This window comes from Pseudorca crassidens, chromosome 2 (assembly GCF_039906515.1).
Source record: "Pseudorca crassidens isolate mPseCra1 chromosome 2, mPseCra1.hap1, whole genome shotgun sequence".
Classification (NCBI taxonomy): Eukaryota; Metazoa; Chordata; class Mammalia; order Artiodactyla; family Delphinidae; genus Pseudorca; species Pseudorca crassidens.
Window position 1 is genome coordinate 52,175,820 of NC_090297.1, and position 19,425 is coordinate 52,195,244.

The window sequence follows — 19,425 nt, forward strand, 5'->3', positions numbered from 1 at the left end:
GATTTACAAAATGTAATCATTGTTGAAATATTCCCTTTGAACTGCCGTGTCCACGGGGGTCTCCGCTCCCAGAGTCGTGCTTCATTAGGACCCCCTCTCAAGCGGCTCCAGAAGGGCAGGTACACTGGTGGTGCCTGGCTTTGATGTCTTGAATGAATGAAAGAAAAGCACAATAAAAAAGAGCTGTTGATCAAGCATAAAATACTCTTTAAGCTGACAGAATAGCAGCGTTAACACACCCTAAGCTGCTTTTCGTTTTTCCCTTTTTTCCTCACATTTTCCTGTGCTTTGTGTACACTGGGGGTTTGTATTTTATAAGAAGTCTCTGATCTATGTAGTATGCCATTCGCTAACAAAAACCAAAATAGGATTGTTTCTGTCCCACTTGGTTGCCTGACTACTCCCTCCCTCCACACCCTCCCCCCCCTTCCCCCCTTCCCTCCCCCCCACCCGACCCCGGATCCCCTCTCCCCCTCATCCCCAACTTCCAAGGCATGCAGTTCAGCCTTGCAAGGCAAGGGCCCAAATGCCTTTCATAAACTTGAGCCAATTCCTTTTGTGCAGTTGGTTTCGCTGCTCTGATTTTAATACCGCAATTAAAGACAGATTTTTATTTTCTCAAGAACTTTCTTCTGCAACTGGGGAAATGGAACTGACGCAACTGCTACCTTTAACTAAGAAATTATATCATTAAATGAGAGAAAGCCGCCTTGTTGATCAATGCCTTTCCAAGGGAACTGGTCCCCCGTAGGTCTCCTGTGGACCTTAAGGCCTGTACACACTTTATAGTTAGAGAACCCATCTACCCTGGCTTTCGGCTTTTCGGTACTTGTCTCTTTCCAGGCATTAGCTCATTCGGTCCCCACAAAAACTGATAAAGTTGTTATCTCCATTTCCCGGAGTCTAAAGCTGAGACGCAGGGGTGCTGACTAACTTACCTAAGATCACTTAACTAGCATGTAATGGTGTACTAGTTAAATGATGGGATTCTGTTAACTCTGACTCCAGCGTCCCACCTCTCACCACTGTGCACTCAGCCCTCCAATAAGTCGGCAGAGCAAATCTGAGTGAGCCAGAGTGCAGTTTTTAATTCGGAAGTCTTTGGTTTCACAAGGTAAAAGATTACTTGATAAAAATGTAAAGGGAAAGCAGAAAAAAAGAACTTTACTTGATGGTGAGGCAGACACTAGGGCAAGTTGGAATACGGTGAAAGAGTCAGACTTTGGAACGACCGTTGGAATAATTGGATTGTGTATGTACTCTCAAGGTTTGGAGGTGCTGGATGGCTTATTGGGTAAAAAGATTAGTGTTTTCCCGTCTTGAGGTTTGAACCAAACGGAGGTCTTGGCCGGGAGCAGCACGGTCACTCTCCAGGGAGTGGTGGTTTGGACAACTCCTCTGCGCTCGTAGTAAATAGGCCGTGGTCCATGTTACAAAACTATTGCACATGCTACGGCCGCAGTTGGCTGCAGTTGGCCCCGTCACAAGAGCTTTTCCATCAGAACTGCCTGGGGCGGCTTGTGGAGACCTGTGTCTCTCTGGGGAGAGCACCTTCACCTGGGGAGATGTGGACATGAGGCATGAGCATGGATGTGGCACGGCTGTACTAGAAGTCACCCATCTAAATGCCTTGTTGGAGTAACCGGCACCAGGCTTTGCGAGCCTTCGAGATACCTCATTTCTTCCATTCTTCCTTTATTCAACAGTATTTATTAAGCCTCTGGAGATGCCACATGCAAGAAGACAGTTCGTTTTCTTGAGGGAAAAAAATAGGTCATGACAGTTCAGTGACTGGGACAGAGGGAATACCCCGGGACTAAAGGCCTGGAGAAAGACCCCTTGGAAGAAGGGACTGATAATCTGAGACAGCAAAGACTAGCCAGCATTAGCAAAGCCAAGGAGAGGGGGACCCCTTCGTCAAGGCCCAGCAGAGAGAAAGTATTTGGCTTTGGGGGATCTGGAAGAAGGTTAACACCGCACGAGTGTTGAGTACCAGCAGTGAAAAGATAAGGCCGCAAAGGTAAGCAGGGCCAGTCGCTGCCCGTTAACATTTTAGTAGTTTCCTGTACAATAAACAAGTCTTGGTTTAGTGTTATTGAAAACAGGCTTTCTTTAATTAACAAAATCACACAAGAAAAATGGCTACAGAGATCAAAGCCTGTGGCTGGCAAGACCGATAACTGACACCTGGGTACAGCATGTCACCTTTGTCAGAAGGAGCCAGTGTTAGAAACTGCTTTCCCCTCATGGAATGCAGAATGGCCCTACAGTAGTCCTCTGGGGGCCAGAGGACAGAGGCCTGCTTACTTCAAGTCACACAACTAGTCAGTGGAAAAAGTGGGACTAGGTCCCGGGTCCCTCGGACATTGGATACTCAGCCTTATCAGCTGACAAAAGTTTTTAAAGATCCAGCTGTGAGAAGATCAGGGTAGCTGGTCTCTTGAAGGATATAGAAGTCTAAAATCCAGCGCTTTCTTTCTGCAGGGCAACTCCTTAAGAGCAGGTACCGTATTTGTTGTATTCATTATATCCCCAGAGCCTAGCATACAAAGCACACAGTAGATGCTAGTACTTGTTATGTAAGTGATGAAGTACTCCCAAATGATGTATACTAACGTGAGAAACCAGGAGTGCACTCCGAGGCCCTGTCCATTTCCATTGGATTAGAAGCGGGCAGGGGAGTCTACCAGACCTCTGGCTGATTTGCCAAGGACAACTCATTTGGGCTAAACGGTGGGCTTGAGCTCATCGAACAAGAGCAGGAAGCCAAAAATGACTAACTGGATTAGTGTGACCCAGTAGAGGTAGCATCTTCTCAAGAGAGAAGTCAAAACGTTGACTGCAACTCATGCAGTACTGGTTGGCAGCATCCTCTTCGGGGGCTGATGGAGTAGGAAGGAGTGGGGACTGGGGCCCGAGGCCTCCCTCCCTGTATTTGTGTGTTTCTGTTTTCTGTGTGTGAATGTCCTGAAATAACCCACCTTGCCTGGAGAAGAAAGCAAAGTGTCACACCCAGTTCTGGATTCCACATTAACAACCTCCTTCCGCAGTGTTCAACTTTGCCCTTGAGGCCTTTTGTTTAACTTTTTAATTTGAAAAACAGATTCTGCTGCGTCACAGTCTGTTCCGCCCTCCCCACCCCCACCCCTAGCACCCTCTCCCTTTTTTTGGTTAAAGTGAAATATAGCTATCTCAAACAGACCTGCGTTTCCTTTTGTTTCTAAAATATACATCCTGCCCTCTTAGTGAAAAGTGTAATTAAAAGCCTTTTTAAAAGTCGTTATTTGCATTAGCATGTTTGGTGTTAACTAAGAAGTTGAGTCTTCGTCAACCATGTCTTAGGCACCTTCCTGACCAAATTTTGGAAAGTAACCTCAGTTTCCTAATTGCTCTCCCTACAACATAGGAAAGGAAAGAGACTGCTTTCAAAGCTACCAAGAGCCATTTCAGGCTTCCTGCTTACGATGCAGCCGGATAGATGTTGTTTATGGTTCATAAAACCTGACTACTGTGAGTATTCCAGAATCCTGGCAGAATGGGATTCGAACTTTCATGGAGCTGTAAATTAAGGGGCGGGAAGTGTGATAAAACTCCTTAGAGAAAGGTGGAAAAAAAAAAAAGTCACGCTGCAATGGTTAAATGAAATTTTATAAGCACATTCAGTGTGGAGCTGTTTTGCATTACATGAGTTGAATACCTTAGAGACGCCACATCTGCAGGCACTTTATTAAATCCTTAGTCAGCACTTTCCAACCTGATGAGATTACTTCTTCATTTGACTGGAGAAGAGGAAAGCTGAGCTCTGGTCCTGGACTGCAGATTTCTTTTGATGTTTCACCTTGAACACTGAGAGAGGACAATTACCCCCCCCCCTTCCAGCCCCCTCCCCTCCTCCTTTAGCACATCCCAAACTGTAGAAATTGTGAATGTAACAGAGTAATTTTACTTAACTCGAGCCCCCGTGGGAGTGTGGATTTATGGACCTCCAAAACTACTATAGCTGAGAGTCCGCAAGGAAAAAAAAAACAGATCAAAGCTCTGTGTTTACTTCCTTAATGTAAATGTATCAAGATAACATCGTCTGATATTGTATTGTAATATTGGAACTCACTGCAGATAAGGGACAGAGATTCCTTTGTAGTCCATCTGGATACAGGAGGTTAGATTGAAGGGCTATAAAATATGAAGGCAGAAACCATAAGAAACCTAAGCTTATGTCAGTAAATATCTGAAGACAATTTTTTGACTCTCCATAAATGAATTTTGTTTAATGTGGCAACACTTTCCCAGTGATTTTCTCCTCAACCCCACCAATTTAACAATCTCAGATTTCTTTAATATTTTTCTTGTACGTTCCAAGAAGAAAATGCCCAGAATTATTCGTCAAGTAATGTTTTGAAACTTGCACTCTGCTTGAATAATAGATTTTATAATAAAACATCACAAGAGAAAAATGGGCTTTTCCAAACATTATCTTGTTCACTGGACGTCATTCGTAGTTCATGGAAGTTTTTAGAAGTCGAGTGGCTTACACACGTGCGACGATCACGCTCGTCCGTAACGGACTTAGGAGGGTCTTCAGCCACAAACTGATCATGAGAACATTCGTTGAAATGGATGGATTTTTTTTTTAGCATTATAATGGTTTATCTGCCATCTCTACAAATAAATTATTTAATCAAAGAGCCCTCATTCAAAAAAAAAAAAAAAAAATCCCTGTGTGGTTCCCCTAACCGGCTGACTTCCCATTCTGGAAAGCTTTGGTCAAGTAGCCGGGTTAATTGTCATGAAGATTAGTGTAATGTGGAAATAAGGACTAATGGTCAAATTATAGGAGTGAAAAAGTTTGAGAATAGGTTTTGGTTTGGGCCTGAAAGGGTTAATTAAGTTTTTTTCACGGGTTCTTAAAGACCCCTAACCCAGGCCTTCAGGAGCCATATTGACACCCCACCCCAGGGCAACTCGCTCCTCTGGTGACATGTTGCTGGTCAGAGCACAATAGCCTTCTGTGTCTGCAAATCATTGCTAAAATCATCCCAAGGAAAAAAAAAAGTTTGAAAGCTTTAACGTTAGACAAAAGCCCAAGAGCTGCAGTGCGCGGCTCCAAAACTAGGAGTCAGCAACTTCTATTGATTAAAAACTAACCTTTAAAGTAACTCTGAGAGTGTGTGGTTAGCATTTAAATTTAAACATGTCATGAGTTGATTTGTGTTACTGAATACCAACTCAGAAGGAGTAACATTCACATCGCATTTTTTTTATAATTCCCTTAAGCAGCTAAAGTATTTCATGAAATGTCAATAGGGCAAAAAGAAAAAGGGGCGGGGGGGTGGTGGCCAAGGCTGGGCCTGTAGTTTTCTTTCCCATGCAAATATTCACCCCCCAAAAGAAAAGTGTGGAGAGTGAAACACAATAATTAGTCCTTTGTCTAACTTTCCCAAGTGCCAGAGAAAGACAGATTAATTAAATATACAACAGTGTTGGTTTTTGGAGTGGGGGTCTTGCTTGCTGTGTAGGTCATAAATTAGGCAGAATAAATACTTCAATGTGTTTGCAGTGAGCCTGCTACGTCAGAGCCACTGGAAGGTTGGTGGGAGGAGAACGGAGGGTTTCTTGCTAATGATAGTCACGTCTGGGTCTGTCTGGTTGCTCGTAGCAACCAGACATGATGTAACACCAGGATGAACTTGAACTTGGGGGACTTGAAAAGAGAACAATAGACCAGAGCAATCAATAAAGCCTATTTCAGTGAAGGATTACAGAGCTGCTCTGGGGTAACCTTGTCGGCAAGGCACACACTGAATAGTAAGATGTGTGAAGAAACTTTTTTTTTCCTTTGCTTTGCTTTTTTAGAGAAGCGTAGAGGCACTGCAGATTTTTGTAGTGCACCAAGGTTGTGTCCAGAAACTGTGTATGGAAAACTGCTCCCTCTGCTGACTCACTGGGTCCCAGGTGCTTGCTTCGAGAACTACGACACAGTGTCAGATTTAAGAAGTCTGGAATTTCACAACTGACTTAGAAAGTGTGAGAACAGAAATTGTAAGCATTATTCGCCGCACCCAAAGTTTGAGACTTTTGTTAGAGGGGGACTCGGCTCTAACTAGGATCCACGTCAGCTCACCGGGAGGCCCACTAGAAATAACAGTTTGGAGTCTGCCCTCCCCGCGCCTCTCTTCCCCCTTCTTTCTTTTGTCCAGTTCGATTTAGGCCGTGTGTATTTGCCAGGATGATTTCCTTTCAGTACACAAGAGGCTTTATTGTGTTCCTCAAAGCATGTGGTCAAAGAATAACATCTAAAAGTATACAGGATGAGTAGTTTTTCGGTTTAGGCTTAGGTTTTTTTCAAGTCCTCTGGAGATCAAAGGTAGCTTGTGTGACCAGGAAATCTTATCCCAACCTCCACGTAGCTATCACTTCGCCATTTATCCTGGGATCAAATGAGTCCCTGCTTTACCTAATTGAATCTCTTGGACACGGATGAGCCTTCATCTGACTGAATCAACCCAAATGGAACCCTTTCTGATGCTGTCAACTCAGAGATTTCGGAAGCATTCACTTTTGCTAGAGGTTGATGATTTTTCTGTGAATAATGATAAATGTGGTGAATTTGGTAGGGTATTTCTGGAGAAAAGTTGTCAAAAGCCATATACTTTATTTCACTTGTGAAACTGACTCTGATATTAGACCATAATTGGTCACTTTGTTTAGCTAACATAGAAGAAGTACCAGCATATAGAATGACGTATCATCAGACTATTGCCCAAAGCTAATCACCTAAGGATTTATGAAGGGAAAAGGTAACTGGGCCCAGCAGGTATATGGAAGGGTCTAAATAAATGTCGCATGAACGGAAGCGTGAACGAGGGCTATGCAGGTGACCTCATTTTTTTTCCTTTGGACATCACAGTAGCTAATAGGATGAGATCTTGATACCACATGATTATTTTATGTCATTTTTGAAAACATTATCTTAGAAAGATTGAGCTTGAGAGGAGCATTTTACATCATAAAATCTACCTCATGTACATCTAAGGAAATTGAGTAGAAGAGAGATGCTGTGACTTGTCCTAAATCACCCAGGATTCTTGGTACAGCACTTTTTCTACTATAGCTCCATTTACTCTTATATCACTGCTGATCATCTGTGCCTGTTACAAGAATGTGGCAATAACATCTCATTGAAAAGGAGACGTTGTGAAATTCATCAGAGAAGACACTCATCATGACGCAGAACCTCTCCCCTCGCCCATTCTCCACTCATTCAACTTTTCTTTGTTGAGAACCTTCTATTCCAGACACTGTGCTAGGTGCTGAGGGTTCAATCAAAAACCAGATGATGAAGCTTCCTGCCATCCTATAGCTGCCCTCTCCAGACTGCAAAACCCATATATGTATTTCAAGTGGACATAAATACTTTATTTTGTAAGATACACTCAAAACATTGGCAAACCCCAACAAAGGCATTGAATTTCAGTTTCAGAAGAGTGAGATCACTTTCAGTGTCTCAAGATTTACTGTTTGTCATTCCTTTACTTTTCCCAGTGAATCCCCTCTTCGTCCCTAACGTAGATCTTGATTTCACCGTTGGAAGGGCAACTTTTAAAATGTGTTATTTTCCAAATTGTGCCTCTAATTGCACTTTTCCTTTTGTCTTCCAGTCCTGGTACCTGGGATAAAAGTCACAGCGTCCCACCATCCACCAGACAGACCACCTGACCCCTTCTCAACTCTGTAACATGGACGCATCCTCAACCCAGCGCAGTTACAACTTCACTGTCACTGGAAGGGGAGAATCAAATCAACTTGTACATGGAAACAGCGAGCATTATGGTCCAACAGCAAAGGCCATAACCTTTTGGGATTTTTTTTTTTAATACTTTAGGGACTGTTGTAATTTTCTCATATGGTGCTGGAAATGGTTGGGCTTTGTAACATTTGAAGTGTTTTCCGTGGTAGCGTGAGCATTAGGCAGTGTGGCTGGAGAAGGTCTACCCTTGCTCACTGACTTCCCGTTGTGACACACTTTCTTTACGGAGCCCGGCTGTTTCACAGTATTTCATGAATTTACCCACACAGGTGTGAGCCTCCTTGAGCAGTCAGGAGACACATGGAGAACTAAGTCTTTTGTAGTAGCTGAGATCTGCAATATCTAACTTACGGGACAGTCAAAGGGCAATGTTTTTCTGTAACATATTGGAAAAAGAAAATGCAGTTATGTTCCTTTTTTATTTTTTCTTTTAGTTTGGTTTGGTTCAGCAGTCAGCAGTAAACTAGATAACATGGCCCGGAAGGACAGTGAATCCACTCACGTTGCAGAATAATTCCGAAAATGGCAAACTACTACTACTACTATTCAGTTTTTTAAAAGTTTTGAAATGCTGCACTTACATTTAAAAAAAAAAAAAACATTTTTTCAACAATTTCAACAATGACACACAAATTCACATGGAAATGGGGAAGATGGTCTGTTTTGACAGAAACTGACAGGAATCAATCAAAACAATCGAATTTTGAATTGAGTAAAGTGCAATTTCATTGGATAGCTAAATATCTTTGTAAGATAGAGATTGTTGAAAATTCTATTTTTGTTTTTCAAGTCCTTCCACCCCAGGACTCTAAATTATTGGGGTAAAAAACAGCCTTGCAAGAAAAAGGGGAGCTATTTTTGCTTTTTATGTTTTTTATTGTTAAACTTGTATCCCTTTAAAAACTGAAGGAAAATTTAAAAAAAAAAACAAAAAAACAAATCTAATGGTGCTTTTACCACAATATGTTAACTACATTAAATGCTAATTAATTATTTTCTGTTATCAAAGCACATAACTAAAATGAAATCATGGTATCTGTTAATTTTATAAGCTAGAAGTCACTATAATGGATTATGCCAATTCTGAAAATTTTTACATGTATCAGGCAACATAGGATTTATCAGTTATCAGACACTTCATTGTTCCAGAGATTGTCCAGAAATTTTAAAGACCTTTGCGCCCCTGAACTGGGCTATGGGAAAATAATATTAATAATAATAATGAAACCAATACTGACACAAATGCTGGTGCCCATTCAGATCAAGGGTACTTGTTAGGGAAAAAAAAAAGTTTGCACCCCCAAATGTCCTGTATCTTATGTAAAAAAAAAAAAACCACAAAAAACAAACAAAAAAAGAACAAAAAAAAGTGCAAGTGATTTTTCTACCAGACAGCGAAGCACCCCTTTGCTTCCCATGCAACTTCAAGAAGGTTTCCTATACTATACATATATATACGTTCTGGTTGGCAAGCCCTGCTGATCAGAGAAAGTCTCTGCATGTTCTAGTGTTAGTAACTAATTTTTATATAGCTAATGTAGGATAAAGTAGAGTGCATTAAGACACAATATTGTAATCCCTACTCTAGGCACTTGCCTTTAAACTATGTTTTTCAGCCCTTCAGAAGGGTTCTACTACTGTCCTATACAATCAAGTAACTGAAATTCTTGGGAAGACACTTTGCTCCTCATCTTTCCCCCCCGAAACGATGTTGTTTTGTTTTGTTTTTTTTCCTTAATTTGCACGAAAACAAAAATTCCATATCAATGTGCCTTGCCCTGGATAGCGATTATTTGTGGAATTGTTGCACATGCTCCTCTATTGAAAGGGGTTTTTCCCTAGTCAAGCATTTGGAGACACTTTTTGTAAATGTGACTTTTATGTCAGCCATTGTCAGTTTCAACATCTAGAACTAAATAGAGAGTTAGTTGTTCCGCAGATAGGAGTAGTCTTTATTGTCCTCTGTGGTCAGTGGCAGTGCTATTCTGAGATCTGTAGATGCTTAGAATATCAGTATTTTGGATGTTGCTGCATTTTACAATTTATTTGGAGTCTTCCTTTATTCCCCTCCCCACCCCCAGATATATGAAAATATGCAATACCTGCTTATATCGTGTAGAAAAGCTTAGCTATGATTAATTTTTCTTTTATTTTTTTTATTTGACCAAAGTCGGTGCTGCACTTGACGCAGTGTGTTTTAGGTGTCTGTCTTTGTACTTTATTTGTGATTTTTGAATGCACGTGCGCAGGAAGGGCTCCTCTTAGAGAAGCAGTCAAACTGTGAAGCACTAAGCTGACCCTGCTTCAAGCAATTTTGTTTTTACAACTGTTCCTTTCACAAGCAAGCCTTAAAAAAAAAAAAAGACAACTTCCCTTTTCTTCAGCTCCCACACCCCATTTTTCTTAGCAGACTGCAGTCAATCCACATTCAATACAAAGTATATAATGCCCATTTTTATATGCACGTTTTTAAACTTCCAAGTTCTGAAAATTGTTTACTGGTTATCTCTATTTAAGGAAAAAAAAATAAAATAAAACATTTTGGATTTTCATATGTGTCTGATAAGTGGTTGAATAGTCGTTTGGCGCTGTTGTATGGTGTGATTGTCAGTATATGGTGTCACTTCCTCTAGCCAGCCAGCATACTTTGCCTTCCCCTATAGCACTTAGCTGGGCATTACTTTATTATGACATATGTGCACTAAAAAAAGAAAAAAGAAAAAAAAAAAGAAAAAAAATAGCAGCTTTCAGTGCTTCACAGTGAAGGGAAAAAAGCCTAGACAAACATTTTGTCAGAACCTTGCGATAAGCCAAGGTATTACCAGTAAATTGGTTGTATATACAATAAAATTGCACCCTTTTTTTAAAACAAAACAAACTAAGCAATAGTTTGGGCAGTTTTAGTTGTTTTTAGTGAGCATGTTGTAGTCATGACTGCAAAGAGAGAGATTAACTGCCCACTCAGAAGATATGTAATTTGTATTGTTGTATAGTTTTATTGATTACACTGATTTATTCTACCCTATTTTATAATGCAGGACTTTTGTAATGTTGTTTAAATGAGGAAAAATTTCTGTCAAATTAGCCTAGTGAAATTTCTGATTGTTCATTATAAAGGCAGCGTTCATAGAATGGCTTTTCTTTCTTTCCTGCCCCCCCTCCCTTTGGGAACTGGATTTAAGTTTAAAACTTTCCTGTTTCCTTTTTTTTTTTTTTTTGTAAGTATTTAAATACAGTTATTTTTTCTCTCTCTCAATGGTATAGCATATTCCTATGCTTGAGAAGTATAGGTCTACTGAAAAACCATTGTAAATGGACGTTACAGGTATGCTGTATTTTTGAAGGTATTTTGTTGTATTAAGTTTGATGAAGCTAAAATTAGGGAACTCTGAACAGATTTGCAGGAAAAAAATGTTTTAAAGGCTTTAAAACATTAGGGAGGCAGTCTAGGGTGATAACGAACAGGGGTTAAGTATTAAACACACTAAGTTATATTTTTGTTCATGTTTCATTGTCCAGAAAGCAGCAGGAAACTGTAGTTCAGTTGTGATCAAGCAGGAAAAAAGAAACACCAACAATATGAGTGTTTAACCTTTTTAGACTCAAAGTCAAGCGAAGATTTTTGAGGAAGACTTTGCTACCTGGGGTGTGTAGACTGACAGACTGAGGGCCATCCGTGTTTGGAGGCCCAGCCCTTGATTCTGAGACCCATTTGAATTTTTTCTCTCCCGTCAAATGGCATTAACAATATTGGCAAAGATAAGTCCCTCAAATAACTCTCCATTTTCTTCTTTGGGAACTGAAGTCAGAGGCACAAACATTAAATCATATCATTTTTCTGTATACTTTTTTTTTTTTCTGGCCCGTCCCCTTGCCACTAAAACGCTCCTTGTCTGATTATTCATGGGCAGAGGACCTCTTTCCAATGCCGCTCTATCCATCCCACAGTCGTTTTCTTTCCTTTGAGGTTTGAACTAACTTTTCTGTTTCTTCACACCCTGGCATGACAGCTCCTCCCTGCCCCACAGTCAGGCATGGGCTACGGGCAAGCCAAGGCACACTTCCCAAAGCTTATATTCTTCATACTCTGACCGGTGAAGTGTAAAGGAACCCAGACTTCCCAGAGTCACAGTATTCAGGCAGCCCATCAGAAGATGCAAAACCCATCTCAAAAAGTTTGTCTTTCACTTTTCGAACCCTTATCCTCATAGGCTTTGAACTCTGTAGTTACAGTGTCATAAAGTATTTATGAAATCTGGATTAAGAAAAAAAATTTTTTCCTTGTGATTGTTTTTTTGGGGGGGAGGGAGTTTCTAAGAATGTCATTTAATGTACTTGGCATCATATCTGTTTGTCCCTAGTGGTGGTGGTCTCTCTCTCTCTCTCTCATTCTCTTTCTCTCTTTCTTTCTTTCTTTCTTTTTTTCCTGGTAGCAGGCCTCCATAGAACAAATTTAAAACACAACTGGCATGGTAATGTACGGAGAGCTTCAGTGGCACCTCACCACCCACGCTCCGAGATCTGTCCTAAGACATAAGACAGTCTCAGAAAGCTGCACTGCCCCCCAGCACAGCTTTCATTCAAATCAGCTTCCAAGGCCAATCTCGTCCTGAAGTCAATGCATGTATTTACTGTTTGACAGTAAACCCGCTCTGCCTTCTCCACGTCCAAGGCTGTGCATTCGTCTAATTAGTGTCGTGTATGTTTTCCTTTTATTTTTTCCAATAAAAAAGCAGTGGGATGAAAATTGCTTTGATATATAGCAGGTAACATTGAAGCTATTCCATAGCACTTAACTGTAGTGAATACTGTGTCACCAATTCTGAAATCAATTTAATGTTTAATGCAAATCCATTACATGGTGCTATTACAGGCTGACAAAATGATTTACACAAATGTGACAACTTGGGCTCAATTCACTCTGCTTTCCAACAGTGTAAATGCATAGCAGTGTTTATCTGCATGAGAACTATGCACTAATCTATCTGAAGAAAAACTATATCAACTTTGGTATCTACTTTCCGTTTACTTCAATCCTTGCCTTTTTGGTCATTGTTATAATGCCAGCTTTAGGACAGAAAGAATTATAAGAAAACCAGCATAATACCTGATATATTAAAATGTAGTGCCTGTGAAATCTGTATTATATTGCTCTTCTGAAGTAAGATTTTTCTACACCGGTAGCCTTCGCTGTCTGTCAGTCAGGACCTTCTGGTATAGGTGATGTAAAATAACCGTACAATATTAATGCATGCTATTCCATAATGCTTAGTGAACTGTATGAATATTACTCAAAATTATGTTAGTCTTTTTTTCTGACTTGGTTCTTGTCAGCTAGGTTTAAAGGTATTTCACTGAGAATGCAAATTCTGTCTTTTCTTGGTTTCGGCTGTTTTCAGTATTTTGGAGGTATACATTTACTTAATTCAGTATTACTTGTGTTTTTGTTTTCGTTTTTGTTTTTTGTTTTCTTTTTCCTAGGGGACAAGCATGGGTGTTTGATTTCAGAAATCAGTCCCTGGCAAGACTTTTGTCTCAAAACGACCATTTGAATTTCAAGAACTCTGCTCTGAAGACACCGAGGACATTTCCAAATGAGGGACATTTTCCTTCACCCTCGACTGAAGCTTTGCTGATCCTGAAACGTTTTCTTAATGGACAGTGTTCAGCCAGGTACCCATGCTTGATCCGTCTTCACACCAGACTTCCTCATATTAAAAGAAAAAAAAAAAAAAACGAAAAAAAATCTTTATGAGATCACGTGGCTATTTAGTTTCATGCACAGTTGCAATATTTTCTTCAAAAATAAAACTCTGTACAAACTTTGGGCCCGATTCATAAGAAAAAGAAATTGGCTATTAACACGGGATTTTTAAAATACAACTGTTTTTTTTTTTTCGGTCTAAATTTGAAATGACTTGCTTCCCAAATGAAATGTTTCATCTCATTTTTTTTTTTTCCTAAGCCAGCACTGATCTGCCTTTTATGCCCCAAAGGGTTACATAATCAAATTAGGCGGCCGGGGAAATGGGGAGCAGATACCAGAAATGCTCAGAAAGATAAGGGGGACCACCTGCCCTTGAGCATGGTAACGGGGGAGGCAGCAGCATGTGGGGGTCAGGACCTTGCCTGTGTGCCATGCATCATGAATTTCCACTTGTGGACTCCTGACTCTATTTAATTAAAAAAACACAATTTCCGAAGTATGTCTGGACCACAAGCATATGTGGTAGAAGTGCCACCTCTAATCCAACCAGAGCACCTTCAGGGTGGAAAATACTCCCCAGCGTGTGCGATGTGAACTTGTGTCTCTCCACGGTGGTTTCAAGGACAAATGGTGTCCAATGAATGGGGCTGGTTTTCCTGCTGTTTTTATGCTCAGCTTCTTAAAATAACACAAGCTTTCTTCCCTTTTTGATTCTATTTGTGTTACTCTTATTTTTTTTAATTTTTAATTTTTTTTAGTAATAGTCTATAATTTAGCACTTTTTTTTTCAAACATCTCAACCGAAGGCCACAAGGCCACTGGCTACGTTGGGATGGAGGCTTGAGAGAGCGGCCCTTTCTCCCTGGTCTCCGACTGCCTTTCTGCACTGCAGAGGCATTTGGTAGCATCACCACTGAGGTACTAGCTAGACCCAGAGCTGGAGCTTTAGCAGATTCTAGGAGGTCCTTAAGGAAGACTTTCAAAGGCAAATACACGACCCCCTCCCCTACTGCCCTGACCTTTGACCGGAACATAGTTCACCGGGGGCTTTTCCCACCACCCTTAGAAATCTGTCTGCTCAAGATACCTCGGTTTTTTTTTCATTTCAAATTGTGCGGGGAGGGGATTAAACACTTCCAGTGATGAGAGAGCTGTTGTGACACTAAACACCCCCGTGTTAATAAGTTGGCTTGACATTTGTTTTTTATGAGCCGGGCCCCCTGTGCCTCTAGTATACTTGTATTGACTCTCATAGATACCCTTTTAGTTTGACTGTGTTCTGTGAAAATTTGTAATTGGTTGAGAATCACTGTGGGCGTCCATTCTTATTCAACTAAATCTCCACAGGTTTTTTGAGCTGGTGTGGATTAGTTTAACTCTTGTATTCAACCATTAGTGCTACCACCTTCTCACATTACAATACAATTACTGGAAGCAAGTACTGCATTTCCTATGCAACAAAAAAGGAAAATAAAAAATTGCTAATGCTATGGAAGCTGTGTCATCATTTGCTTTAAATCATACCTGGGTGGCGGTGTTTGAGTGACAGTTACGGATGTGGATTGGAGTTTCCACGGAAGACAGACGGTCTCTCTGCACCATGGCGTTTGCATTATCCTTGATGGATGTCAGGCACCTTGTGCCCTTCACAGGGTTCTCATGGGCCATATTGGCTTTTTTACCTACTTAGGCAGATGCAAAACTTCACACTCACATAGTGCTTACTATGGGTCTGATACTGTTCTAAGTGCTTTAGATATTGCATCCGTTAGGGCCCCAGGCAGGCACCAGGAAAAGGGTCTAATAGGTTTTCCAACACAAGTATAGCCACCACCCCTGAAGTTAGGGAAACAAAAGTGAAAGGTCGGGTTACTAGAACCTAGGAGCTCCAAGGAGGGACCTCCCACAGATGATGTTTGGATCTTTACCATGAAGGTCGGGGACACCACATGGCTCGTACTCAGACCTCTCAGAGGACGTGGGCAGCTGGTGACCGGCGAGGGGTTCACAGCCAAGGGTATCAGCACTTCTGAGGCAGTAAAGCCTGACTGGTGCTGGGAGAATTGAAAGGAGCTGGGGCTGATCGTGCCTCCGTCCTTGGCAGCTGTCACATTGTGGGAAGGAACTGAACCCAGAAGGAAGTCCCTTCTTGCTTTCCTTCCTAGTCCTAGACTCCTGCCAGGGTCTCTCACTGGCTAGATCTAACCGGAGCCATCTGGCAAGAGTCTGGAAAATGTCGTGAGAAAACTACCAGCCCCACAGAACAGCATACGGAAGGGTGGGCTTGGAGACCAAAGACAAGTAAATAAATACATATCTTAATCCGTTTAATCCTCCCAAGCACGCTGTGGGATCGCTACTATTTCTAATCCGCCTTTTTCAGATGAAGAAATTGAGGCAGAGAGAGATTCGATGATTTACCCAAAGTCATTCAACAAATACATGGCAGGGTAGGATCTGAATCCAAGAAGTCTGGCTCCAACTTCCCTCCTGTAATCGCTACAATATATTGACTCAATTGTTTATTCAACAAATATTTTTTGAGTACCTGTTATGTACCAGGGACTATGCAAAGGGCTAGAGATAGTAAGTAAGTAAAGACTGGGCAACTATTCTTAGGAGGTGTACAGCCTAGGAGAAAAACAAGTACTATTCAAACAAACAGCAGCAAAGGTAAGCATGTAGTTGTGTTAAGTGCTCTAAAGGATACGTACACATTGCTGTGAAAGCCGATTGAGACTGGTAAGACAGAAATTAACCAAGCAAAGGGGTGGGCAGCGGGGAGAATGTTCTGGGCAGTGGCAACAGCATGAGCCCGTAGTAGCCCTAGGAGGGGGTTGAAGGAAGGCCTGTTTGGATGAAGAGGAGAAAAAGAGAGGAAGTATGGTACAAGATTAAGCTTCATGTTTAGGTCACAATATTGCAGGGCCTTGCCAGCATATTAGAGATCTTTGTCCTACCCTCTAAGAGCATCACAAAAACATGTATCAGTCAGATTAGGCTAGATCTATGCTGTGACACAAACAGGTCCAAAAGTGCAGCAGCTTACAACAAACAATGAAAGTTTACATCTTATTTTGCTTGTCTGACAAGGGTTGCTGGGACTTCTGTATAGAATCTCCTCATTCCAGGACCCAAGGTGAAAAGCAGCTACCATCTGGACCGTTGCTGGATGTCACATGGGGGAGAAGGAGCATGGCAGGACACACACTGGCTTTTAACAATTCCGTCTGGAATTGACACACACCACTTGCGCTCACATTTCATCAGCCAGAGCACGTCACGTGGTTCAGCAGGACCAGGAAGGATAATCCATTCTCAGGGAAGGCTGGAGAACACCACTGCCGATTAGTTGGGGTGGGGGTGGGGGTGCAGTGTGGGGAGTGGGCTGAGTGGAGAAGGCCAGCGAGAACGTACTGCAGCAACCAGAGAAAGGACGCCTGGGCTGTGGCTCCTGTGATGGAGTGGAAGACAAGTGAACAGATCAGAGAGGTTAATAAGGGTGTTAATAGCTACTGTGTATTGACCTCTTTTATGTGCTAAGTGCTATACGTGATTTATCCCATTAAATTTAATATTTTCTCTCTTATTATTGCAGCTTTCCAAAAGGTACAGTCCGTCCTCAAAACATATTTCTGACTCAGGTGAATAGATCAATTTCTCCCATACATACCTTAGAGTCCAAGTTAGACAGAACCAGTTACTACCTTTTGGTTATTACTCTGGCCAGTAGCAGAACTTTGGTCTCTATTATCTGGAGTTAAGACTTGGAGTTAAAGTCACTAACACTGCTCCCTCACTGACATACTCTAGGACAGATTGTTTGTAGGTACCGAGTTTGGGGTGAAGGCAATGTAGAGATCAAATACAGGGTCAGGCGTAAGACTGCCAGGGTTGAATCTTGGCTCTGTATTTTGTTAGCTCTGTGGTGTTGGCGAGTGCCTCAGTTTCCCCATTGGTAAGATGGGAAGAATAACAACAATACCTGACCACCTCAAAAGGCTGCTGTATTTGATGAGTTAATATTTGATGAGTTAACATTTGTAAAATGGCCAGCAGTGGCCTGGCCCATTGTAAATGCTATGTGAATGCAGTAACTAAAAAAATAAGTGATTGCAAAATGTAGAGCTAAGGCATTCTTTCAGCACACTGATGGCATAAGTCTTCTTCCTTGTCATTTCCAGGTCTCTATTTGGCTGAAAATTCTGAGAAAACTTTCATCTAACACCTGCCTCCACTAAGTAGGAAGAAGTAGCATAGAAAGTATTGTTGAAGCTTTGAGGACAGACACACTTGGGTTTAAATCTCGGTTTCTCATTTTATTAGTTCTGCAACACTGGGGGCCTCCGTTCTCCTGCCTGTGAAATGGGCATAAGGATAGTATCTACCTTATGAGATCATTTAAGAGGCTTAAATGAATTAATGCATGAGAGCACCCAGTACGGTACCAACCACATAACAACTATTATTATTTGCAGCCTGGAGTTGGTGCATCCTAAGGAGAGGACCCCTGACACTGGGAGGGCAATATTGTGTAGTGTCTAGAAGCCTGGGCTTGAAACTAGAGGACTTTGGTGTGAGTCCCACTTTCATCATTTGTGGGCCATATGATATTAAACAAGTGACTACACCTCTCCCTGAGTCTCAGTGGAGAGAAAGGCCCAAATGGGTCAATGACTATGGATGAGAAGGTGTGGGGAAGCACAGTTCCAAGCATCAGGCACTAGGCTACATTGAATAGAACCCAGCTAGAGTCTAGGCCCACCTGGCTCTGGTTTCTGTTTCCCTCAACAGTGAATGGCCAGGGAAATCCATTCTCATCAGGCAGGGGAGTTGGTCAGGAGAAGTGGTTCTAGGCATCTTTTTAACCCTTCAAGTTCTAGTTCTTTGTTTTTAAAAAATGGCTAACGTGTAGCAGTCTTACTGGCTTCTGGAGAGAAATAGTGCTTCCCTTGACCTATGAGGAATGAACAAGTTTCCATTTATCTTTGAAACATATAAGGCCATTCTATATTCACTTTCTTTTTTTTTTTTTTAAATTGGGGTGACATTGCTTTACAATGTTGTGTTAGTTTCTGCTGCACAGTGAAGTGAATCAGCTCTGTGTATACATATATCCCCTCCCTCTTGGACCTCCCTCCCACCGCCACACCCCCAGCCATCCCACCCATCTAGGTTGTCACAGAGCACCGAGCTGAGCTTCCTGTGCTTTATAGCATATTCCCACTAGCTATCTACTTTACACATGGTAGTGTATATATGTCCATCCTAATCTCCCAGTTCATCCCACCCTCCTCTTCCCCCTAACTCTGTGTCCACATGTCTGTTCTCTACGTCTGTGTCTCTATTCCTGCCCTGCAAATAGGTTCATCTGTACCATTTTTCTTGATTCCACACATATGCATTAATATACGATATTTGTTTTTCTCTTTCTGGCTTACTTCACTCTGTATGACAGACTCTAGGTCCATCCACATCTCTACAAATGACCCAATTTCATTCCTTTTTATGGCTGAGTAATATTCCATTGTATATATGTGCCACATCTTCTTTATCCATTCATCTGCTGTTGGATATTTAGGTTGATTCCATGTCCTGGCTATTGTAAATAGAGCTGCAATCTGCCACATTCAGTTTGAATTTCAAGTTCATTTCAGGGAGCCTGGCAAACAAGCAAACAGTACATTTATTTCTATCACATTTAAAAGTTTTTCTAAGGGCTTCCCTGGTGGCGCAGTGGTTGAGAGTCCACCTGCCGATGCAGGGGACGCGGGTTCGTGCCCCGGTCCAGGAAGATCCCACATGCTGCGGAGCGGCTGGGCCCGTGAGCCATGGCCGCTGAGCCTGCGCGTCCGGAGCCTGTGCTCCGCAACGGGAGAGGCCACAACAGTGAGAGGCCCGCGTACCGCAA

The 19,425-nt window shown here is 41.8% G+C and overlaps 1 protein-coding gene across 8 annotated transcripts in view; it reads left to right on the top strand.

The window, feature by feature from the left end:
• Positions 1-15,004, top strand: part of NFIA (nuclear factor I A) — a 417,920-nt gene extending 402,916 nt beyond the window's left edge. For all 8 annotated transcript variants that reach the window (XM_067726354.1, XM_067726349.1, XM_067726352.1 and 5 more), the window contains one exon: positions 7,659-15,004. In XM_067726354.1, coding sequence (XP_067582455.1) covers positions 7,659-7,676 — 18 coding nt within the window. In that variant the 3' untranslated portion in view covers positions 7,677-15,004. The remainder of the gene's footprint in view (positions 1-7,658) is intronic.
• Positions 15,005-19,425: the final 4,421 nt, after the last annotated feature.